The sequence below is a fragment of the Pan troglodytes genome, chromosome 1 (genome assembly GCF_028858775.2).
Source record: "Pan troglodytes isolate AG18354 chromosome 1, NHGRI_mPanTro3-v2.0_pri, whole genome shotgun sequence".
NCBI classification, from domain to species: Eukaryota; Metazoa; Chordata; class Mammalia; order Primates; family Hominidae; genus Pan; species Pan troglodytes.
In genome coordinates, this window is record NC_072398.2 from 218,785,676 (window position 1) to 218,795,477 (window position 9,802).

Here is a 9,802-nt window from a genome sequence, read left to right on the forward strand (position 1 = left end):
TTTTGTATTAAGTAGAGACATGGTTTCATTATGTAGGCCAGGCTATTCTCGAATTCCGGACCTCAAGTGATCTGCCTGCCTTGGTGTCCAGCAGTGTTGGGATTACAGACATGAGCCACAGCACCTGGTCCATTTCTGGTAGAAAATTTTCAAAATAAAAAATAATGGCATCGATTTTAGGGAGTCCCTTTAGTGTTCCCCCAGCATGTTCATGGTGTAAACTGAGAATGGAGGCTGTCTGGGCCCACAGGACACTCTCATTCTCATTGCTTTAGGGTGGTAAGTGACAAGAAATTTTTCCTCAAAGAGGTAGAGCTTGGCTTTCAGGATCCTCAGTGGCACTGTCCGGTGGTTCTGGGATTCAGTGGAGCAATGGATGAAAATTAATAAGTCAGTGGTTTCCATGACCCCTCCCTCCTTGGTGTTTGGAAGACATTCTTCCTGGTACCAGTAGAAGCAGATGATTGTGTTTGCCCTGAGAGTGACACATTTTCCCTGGATTTGTCTTCTAGAGATTTTCCTTGCAGATCTATCAGGATGAGCATCCAGACCCCACCCAGACTCCTGGAGCTGGCAGGGCAGAGCCTGCTGAGAGACCAGGCCTTATCCATCTCTGCCATGGAGGAGCTGCCCAGGGTGCTGTATCTCCCACTCTTCATGGAGGCCTTCCGCAGGAGACACTTCCAGACTCTGACGGTGATGGTGCAGGCCTGGCCCTTCACCTGCCTCCCTCTGGGATCACTGATGAAGAAGCTTCATTTGGAGACCTTCAAAGCATTGCTGGAAGGGCTTCATATGCTGCTTACACAGAAGGATCGCCCCAGGTGAGGTGACCCAGGAGGGCTGGTAGATAGGGCTCAGGTGTCCAGGGAAAGAACAGCAGGGTCAGGCAGAGAAGTAGCCCAAGTGTGGCCCAGAGTCTTCTGATGGTGTTGGCGAGGAAGCTCAGGGAGGCTTTGGCCATTGTCCAGATCCTCAGAAAAAGGACTGCTCACCATACAGGGTCCACTGTGGGAACAGAAACCTGCCTTTACTCAGTGGAAGGTAAAGGGAATAGAAGTGGGGAATCAAAAGTCAGAATCAAAAGGGAATCAAAAGAGAACAGGGATTGAGAAAAGACAAAGAGAACAGGGAGCACTGAGGACAGGAGCAGCTGATTTATGGGATGAGAATGAAAGCAAAGGTCAGGGATGAGTCCTTCTAAATTCTGAGCCTCTCCCTTATTTTACCCACAGGAGGTGGAAACTTCAAGTGCTGGATTTGCGGGATGTTGACGAGAATTTCTGGGCCATATGGCCTGGAGCCTGGGCCCTGTCCTCCTCCCCAGAGACCATGAGTAAGAGGCAGACAGCAGAGGACTGTCCAAGGATGGGAGAGCACCAGCCCTTAAAGGTGTTCATAGACATCTGCCTCAAGGAAATACCCCAGGATGAATGCCTGAGATACCTCTTCCAGTGGGTTTACCAAAGGAGAGGTTTAGTACACCTGTGCTGTAGTAAGCTGGTCAATTATCTAACACCAATTAAATATCTCAGAAAGTCATTGAAAATAATATACCTGAATAGTATTCAAGAGCTGGAAATTCGCAACATGTCCTGGCCACGTCTGATAAGAAAGCTTTGTTGTTACCTGAAGGAGATGAAGACTCTTGGCAAACTCGTTTTCTCCAGGTGCCATCATTACACGTCAGATAATGAACTCGAAGGACGGTTAGTCGCCAAATTCAGCTCTGTGTTCCTCAGGCTGGAACACCTCCAGTTGCTTAAAATAAAATTGATCACCTTCTTCAGTGGGCACCTGGAACAGCTGATCAGGTGAGAAAGGATCATGCACTTTGTATGCAGACCACAGCATAGCCTTGTTCTGTTACAGCAAACATTAGAAGGCGTGTACTGTGTGCCAGCCAGTGGCAACGTCACAGTGAAGGGGACATCAGAATGTCAACACATTGTCCCATTCAGTGTTCCATGTCCTGGAGTGGCTATCACAGGATCGCTCCAATAAGGGGAGAGGGGTCACCTGGGGTAGAAGCTAGAGAGGGACATCATGTACAAGCTAGTTAGTGGGGGTTTCAGCTCTATTGGGGGTGCACGTGTGAATTTCCTGTTACAAAGTGTGTTTCAAGTTGATATGATGTCAAAGAGATAATAGAGGAGGGTATGAAAGGAGGGAAAGCGCATCAAACCTGTCCATTTCACAATAGAAGGTCTGTCCTCACCAGCTTAGTGATCACGAATGATCCTGTCTCTAATTCCCTGTCTGTAAAAGGTTGTTTTGAACTCCAGGAAAGGTAATTGACATGGGAAATGCGTGCTTCCGGGATGGAGGTGAGGGAGTAGGCGTGAGAGTGGTAAAAAGTGACAGTTGGTTTGCAGATGCAGGCATGTCAGGGAGCCCCTGCCGACATGTAGCCCTAGCTGATGTCCCTAGACCTTGCTCAGTTGAGTTCTTTGTGCACATCTCCCACCGGGTACCTGTGGCCCAGAGATGAAGTTTTCTTCTAAAAGATGAAAAAAAAAAGGCTTTAGAGATTTTATGGCCTTGAACCAATCACACAAGCAATGGTGAAAGGGCTGAGGCTAAAATGGGACAGCCCCTGAATGATCAGGGTCCTCATCATGCAGCAACTTGCATGAGGACCATCATCAGATGGTGGCAACAAACTTGTGTTTGTTTGACGCAGGCATTTTCCTAGATGAAGGCACTGCCTTCATCTAACTGGTATCACTGCCCAGAACTAACTTCTTGATCTCCACAGGTGCCTCCAGAACCCCTTGGAGAACTTGGAATTAACTTATGGCTACCTATTGGAAGAAGACATGAAGTGTCTCTCCCAGTACGCAAGCCTCGGTTACCTAAAGCATCTGAATCTCAGCTACGTGCTGCTGTTCCGCATCAGTCTTGAACCCCTCGGAGCTCTGCTAGAGAAAATTGCTGCCTCTCTCAAAACCCTCATCTTGGAGGGCTGTCAGATCCACTACTCCCAACTCAGTGCCATCCTGCCTGGCCTGAGCCGCTGCTCCCAGCTCACCACCTTCTACTTTGGCAGAAATTGTATGTCTATGGGCACCCTGAAGGACCTGCTGCGCCACACCAGTGGGCTGAGCAAGTTAAGCCTGGAGACGTATCCTGCCCCTGAGGAGAGTTTGAATTCCTTGGTTCGTGTCAATTGGGAGATCTTCACCCCACTTCGGGCTGAGCTGGTGTGTACACTGAGGGAAGTCAGGCAGCCCAAGAGGATCTTCATTGGCCCCACCCCCTGCCCTTCCTGTGGCTCATCACCGTCTGAGGAACTGGAGCTCCATCTTTGCTGCTAGGGAAGGCGTGCCTAGCGGGGTAGAGACATCCAAAGTTCTCTTCCAGGCACTTGGACACTAAAATCTACTATGTAGGTGCAAGTTATTTTTCTCTTTTCTTATTTCCTTTTTTAATAGTTCCAAAATTTTTATTAAAGACAATTTGAGACAGGGTTTCGCTGTGTTGCTCCAGCTGGTCTCAAACTGCTGGGCTTATGGGATCCTCCTGCCTCAGCTTCCTAAAGTGCTGGGATTACTGGCATGAGTGGCTGTGTCCAGGCCACATGCAACTTAAAGGAAGCACAGGCAAGTGCTCAGTGTGAGGGAAAAAACATAACAGCAGGGGGCAAGGCTGGAGGAAAATGTTGAGGTGACATCAGTGAGAACTTCAGGGACCCGTGTCCTAGAGTCGGAAAGAGAAGCTAAAGTTCTACAGTGATGAGAATGTTATCCCTGCAAGGGTGGTTACCAAGGAATATCAGCAATAAAGAGCACCTGAATGAAAACTTTTAACCTGTTGTGCAATTTATCCATCAGAAATCTCTAGTTATCGAGTTACGGATGGAAAAATAACGAAATACTAATTTGTCTGTGATTGAGTTTCAGTTGTAGAACATCAAAACAACCAAATAAAATTTGATCATTTTGAGTATTTCCCACCCATTCTTGTTCTTTGTTTTGTTTTGGAGACAAAATCTCAGTTTGTCATTTAGGCTGGAGTGCGATGGTGCAATCTGGGCTCACCGCAATCCTGTCCTTCAGGGCTCAAGTGATTCTCGTGCCTCAACCACTCAAATGGCTGGGACTGCAGGCATATTCCACCAAGCCTGGGTGATTTTTGTATTTTTAATAAAGATGGGATTTTTCCATGTTGATCAGCCTGGTCTCAAGATCCTGTCTTCGAGTGATCCACCAACCTTGGCCTCCCAAAGTGCTGGGAAAACAGGTGTGCAGATGATCTCCACCCACTCTTTACTTCTCTTCAGTCATCAGTTTTTTTCTTCCTTTTTTTGCCTGCAGGGAGCAGCTCGGTCTGGTACAAAGGGACGGGCAGAGAGGGGCCCCAAGGAGAAGATAGGAATGGGGTGGTGCCCCGCTTGCACAAGAAGTGTGGATGCCAGGCCCAGAAAACAGAGCTGGGGCCATCCATCAGGGGGCCAGGGTGAGAAGCACAAGTGGCACCTGCTTCAAGGTCCTGTCGAGCTATCTGGCCACTGTGCCCATCCTGTTAACAGTGTCAAGCTCCCGGGTCTTGAAAGGAGGTTCCATGCGGATCCACCCCAGGCTGTTTTTCCAAGATCTGCCCCCTGTAGGGGAGACCATGGAGTCTGATTGCTGGGCCTGGGAACCAGGAACCACTCCTGGAGGCCCCCCCCTTGGCAGGGTCATGAGCCAGTCCTGTGCTCCATGTCCCTGAGGCAGCCAGCTGTGCCACCCACACCCTCTCATGGCAAAATGGAACCTGGACCCAGGTCTGGAGTCTCCACCACAGCCTCTACCTCACTGCCCACTGCCTGCTGTTAGCCTGCAAGCTCCTGGATGAGAGTACAGTTGGGGCTTGTTAAACCACACCCAGGAGCATTGGGTTTGTTTGTGCGGGGTTGGCCAGAGCTGCTGTGAACCTGCATCTCACCTGTCTTCTCTGTGGGGAAACACAGAGAGAGGGCACAGCCAAGGCTGCGTACACTTTGGAGCTGATGGGAGCCTAGGACAAGAGGGAGTCCTGGTCCTCCCGAGTTGGCAGGGCAGTAGCTCCAAAGGTGCAACTGAATCTGCCCAGGTCGCAGTTACCAACTGAGGTCCCCCAGTGCTCTTGAGGGCCCAGGAGATCCCCCCTTCTCCTTCAGCTTCAGGGTGTCTGTTCCCACCGCCTGGTCTCTCATGGCACCTGCTCTAATTTTGGGGTGTGGTTGTGGTCGAGCCCGGATGCTGTCACAGCCTAGGTGGGTCTGTGAACATTTTGGTCAGTGCAAATACAGCATCCCATGGCTGCCTTGAACCCGCTGGACTTTGGGCCCTGATGAGTATAGAAGGTGGGCTGAGGGGGGATTGCGGACAGATCAGCCCTGGTCTTTGGATGCTCCTTGGTACGAGTGACTTGGGCAACATGGTTGGTGGTGGGAGGGAGGCAGAATCCTGGACAGGAAGGTGAGAGTCACTGGTGAGGCTTCACCTTCTGACCAAGGAGGGCCTGAAGCCCGTAGGCTAGGCCACCAGTCCTACGGACCAGAATGGGAACATATGTTGCCTTTTCTGTGCCTGCTCATGGCCACCTATGACCCAATGAGCACATACTTTTCTCCAGTCTGATGCTGAAAAAACCCCAGACTCAGGGAGAACATCAGGAAGACCAGTGGCAGAGAGGAACTACCCACTACTGGGATGATTTTCCTGCAGAGACAAGCAACCCACTCTGGGTCTTTTTCTCTGCTGAGAGCTGTAGAGATGATGAGATGACTTTCCTGCAGAGAGCAGCAACCCACTCCAGGGCCTCCTCTCTACTGAGAGCAGTGGTGATGATGGAATAACCTGCCAGGAGAGAGGGGTCACCCACTCCAGCACCTCCTGTCTGCTCAGAGCTGAACACTCATCAGGACACCCTGGCTGCAGAAAGAAGTTACCCACTGTGGGTCTCTGAGCTGTTCTATTGCTCAGTAAAGCTCCTCTTTATCTCACTCACCCTCCACTTGTCTGCATAATTCATTCTTCCTGGTCACCGAACAAGAACTTGGGACCCGCCTAATGGTGGGACTAAAAGAGCAATAACACAAACAAAGCTGAAACACAGCCCTTGCTCACCAAATTGTAGGTGAAGAGAAAAAGAGAAGAGCTACTAATCTTCCAGGAGCCCAGACATGGGAGCTTCCTGAGCCAGGGCTGTTACTCCTTTCTGGGGGTTCTGCAGTTTCTGGCATTTCCAAGCTTTCAGTGTTGGTGTCACTGTGTATTCCAGTGACAACCATGGAAGCTGCTTGTGCTGTTCCTGGTTCATTTGCAGCCTTGAAGAAATCTGGCACCCGTGCTGGCACCTGGAGCTGCCTGCCCCACTGCTGCAGCAGCAGCCAGTGACTGTCCAAAGTGGCCAGACCCCCTGCTCACTCACACACCCCTCACTGCTCTACCCCTGACCCGCCCTTAATAGGCATGTGCTCCAGGCCTAAAACATGAGTCAAGCATAGTCTACCAGGCTGCACGGGCAGAACGAACCCAGTGAACCCCATCAAAACTCTGGCAAAGCTGCCCCCAGCCACAGAGGTTTCTGGCCAGAAAAGTCACATTCCAAGGATTCCAGAAGAGAAAATTACTTAAACACAAAGAAAGACAATAAGAAAAGGATGGAAGAGAGAAGTCTCTAAACAACCAAAAAAACAAGAAATGAAATGGGAGCACTAAGCCTTTATCAATAAAAACAATGAATATAATTTATCTCACTTCTGCAAGTGAAAGGCATAGGGTCTTTGAATGAGTAAAAAAATAAGACCCTACTATATGCTGTTTTCCAGAAACTCACTTCACCTATAAGGATACATGTAGATGGAAAGTGAAGGGGTAGAATAAAGTATTCCATGCAACTGGAAACCAAAAAACAGCAAGAGCATCTGTACTTATGTCAGGTAAAATAGATGCCAAATCTCAGAACGAACTCAGGTAAAACAGAATACAAATCTAAGCTTGTAAAATAATGGACTACACTTACACAAACTATGCCTAGAAAGAACATACATCAAAATAATAGAAGCCAAAAATGACAAATCCATATGCAACATCATATTGAATGAAGAAATGTTGAAAGTATTCCCACTAAGAACCAGAAGAAGACAAAAATGCTAACTTTATCCACTTGTAATCAACATAGGACTGAAAGTTTTTGTCAGAGCAATCTGGTAAGCAAAAGAAATAAAGGACATTTAAATTGGAAAGAAGGAAGTGAAACTACCTGTGTTTGCCAATGATATGATCGTATGTGCTTAGAAAACCTGAAAGATTCCACCAAAAGACTCGTAGATGAGATAAATGAATTCACTTAAGTCTCAGGTCCAAAATCTGTATGTACGAATCAGTAACACCCTTTTATACCAACAACAAGCAAGCCGAGAATCAAATGAAGAACTCCATCCCTTCACAATAGTTGCAAAACAACAACAAAAACTGACAATAACAAAAACAACCTAGGAATACACTTAACCATTAGGTACAGGATCTCTACAAGGAGAACTACAAGACACTGCTGAAAAAAATCATAGATGACAAAAAAGAAGAAAAACGTCCCATGCTGATGGATTGACAGACACAATATCGTGAAAATGACCACACTGCCCAAAGCAATCTAAAAATTGCAAACATCAAACATCAATCTAAAAATTGCATACACCAAAATACAAACATCATTTCCACAGGATTACAAAAAGAATCCTAAAATTCATTTGGAGCCAAAAAAGAGGCTAAAGAGCCAAAGCAATCCTAAGCAAAATGAACAAATGTGGAGGCATCACATTACCTGACTTCAATTTGTATGGTAAGGCAATAGTAAGCAAAACTGCATGGTGCCAGTATGAAGGTCAAGACATAGACCAATGGAACAGAATAGAGAACCCAGAAATAAAGCCATTTACTTACAACCCAGTGGTAGAACTGCTGCTTATCAGTTTGTGCTGAGTGATGCCCTTTGGAGAAATGGGGCCAAAGTTACTGGATTTTTCCCCCAAGAAAAACCAGAGTGAATTGTAATATCCGGTGTGATTTTTAGACTCTGACTATTGCCATAGTGATTAGGTCATCTCCAGGTACCCAGAGACTCAATCACCAACCAGTGTCCACATTCTTGTCATCGCTGCAAGAAAGAGTTTAGGAAGTAGGCAGAATGAAGCAAAAGGCAAGAAGTGTCTATTGCGAAGCAAAGGTAGATACTCAAGAGAGGGCCAATTCAGGAGAGTGAGTTGTGTACAAGGGAGTTTGGGTTTCTAATTTTATAGGATCTCTAAGGAGAGGTTGAAATAATCGTTAGGATTTTAAGAAAAAATGGTGAAGTTTTCTTAGAACTGAAGTGTCACCTATTATTTACTTATGTATTTATGTATGTATTTATTTATTTATTTATGTTTTGAGATGGAGTTTCGCTCTTGTTGCCCAGGCTGGAGTGCAATGATCTTGGCTTACTGCAACCTCTGCCTCCTGGGTTCAACCAATTCTCCTGCCTCAGCCTCTGGAGTAGCTGGGATTACAGACATGTGCCACCACACTCGGCTAATTTTGTATTTTTAGTAGAGACGAGATTTCTCCATGTTGGTCAGGATGGTCTCAAACTCCCGACCTCAGGTGATCCACCCACCTTGGGCTCCCAAAGTGTTGGGATTACAGGTATGAGCCACTGGGCCTGGCTAGTGTCACCTATTTTTATACTAAATATGGGCATTCTCAGAACCGTCCTGGTGCTGGTGTGTGATTTACTGTCATAATGGGTGTATAATTAGGCCTGGGGTAGGGCAAGGGTCAAACCCAGTGCCATGTCTGACCAATTCAGTGTCAGCCAGCTTAGCCCCGTCCTGCTTGTTTGGGTCTTATTGGTCAAGGCTTATCCTTATTCTTGTAGCTAATTTTACAAGCTCTTTTCTTGCTGCTGTATGAAATCACTGCTTGATATTTTCATGCTTCTCCTGTGACCAGCCAGCTTTCCTATTTTATGGGTATTTCTTTTCTTTTCCCTTCCCTTCCCTTCCCTTTGCTTCCCCTCCCCTCCCCTCCCCTGTCTTGTCTTGTCTTGTCTTGTCTTGTCTTGTCTTGTCTTGTCTTGTCTTGTCTTGTCTTGTCTTGTCTTGTCTTGTCTTTCTTTCTTTCTTTCTTTCTTTCTTTCTTTCTTTCTTTCTTTCTTTCTTTCTTTATTTCTTTCTCTCTCTCTCTCTCTTTCTATCTTTCTTTCTTCTTTCCACTTTAAGTTCTGGGATACATGTGCAGAACGTGCAGTTTTGTTACATACGTATACACATGCCATGGTGGTTTGCTGCACCCATCAACCCGTCATCTACATTAGGTATTTCTCCTAATGCTACCCCTCTCCTAGTGCTCCACACCCTGAGAGGCCCTGATGTGTGATGTTCCCCTATCTGTGTCCATGAGTTCTCATTGTTCAACTCCCACTTATGAGTGAGAAGATGAGGTGTTTTGGTTTACTGTTCCTGTGTTAGTTTGCTGAGAATGATGGTTTCTAGCTTCATCCATGTCCCTGCAAAGGAAATGAACTTATTTTTTATGGTTGCATAGTATTCCATGATGTATATGTGCCACATTTGCTTTATCCAGTCTATCATTGATGGGCATTTGGGTTGGTTCCAAGTCTTTGCTGTTGTGAATAGTGCTGCAATAAACATACTTGTGCATGTGTCTTTATAGTAGAAGGATTTATAATCCTTTGGATATATACCCAGTAAAGGGATTGCTGGATCAAATGGTATTTCTGGTTCTAGATCCTTGAGGAATTGCCACACTGTCTTCCACAATGGTTGAACTAA

At 46.6% G+C, this 9,802-nt stretch overlaps 1 protein-coding gene across 2 annotated transcripts; it reads left to right on the forward strand.

Moving 5' to 3' along the window:
• The first annotated feature begins 518 nt into the window (after positions 1–518).
• Positions 519–3,944, forward strand: LOC107966473 (PRAME family member 1-like). 2 transcript variants are annotated; one of them, XM_024353921.2, is made up of 3 exons: positions 519–824; positions 1,236–1,814; positions 2,759–3,944. In XM_024353921.2, exons 1-3 carry the CDS (start codon positions 538–540, stop codon positions 3,315–3,317), a joined length of 1,425 nt encoding a protein of 474 aa, XP_024209689.2. In that variant the 5' UTR covers positions 519–537; the 3' UTR covers positions 3,318–3,944. The 2 variants fall into 2 exon arrangements, with proteins under 2 accessions (XP_024209689.2, XP_054534004.1); XM_054678029.1 differs by lacking the exons at positions 519–824; positions 1,236–1,814 and adding an exon at positions 2,001–2,290.
• The last annotated feature ends 5,858 nt before the right edge of the window (positions 3,945–9,802 follow it).

Coding starts and splice junctions, on each gene's coding strand:
- LOC107966473 (XM_024353921.2), top strand. CDS start 538: ATGAGCATCCAGACCCCACCCAGACTCCTGGAGCTGGCAGGGCAGAGC. Junction 825..1,235: donor ACACAGAAGGATCGCCCCAG/GTGAGGTGACCC, acceptor TTTTACCCACAG/GAGGTGGAAACTTCAAGTGC. Junction 1,815..2,758: donor CACCTGGAACAGCTGATCAG/GTGAGAAAGGAT, acceptor TGATCTCCACAG/GTGCCTCCAGAACCCCTTGG.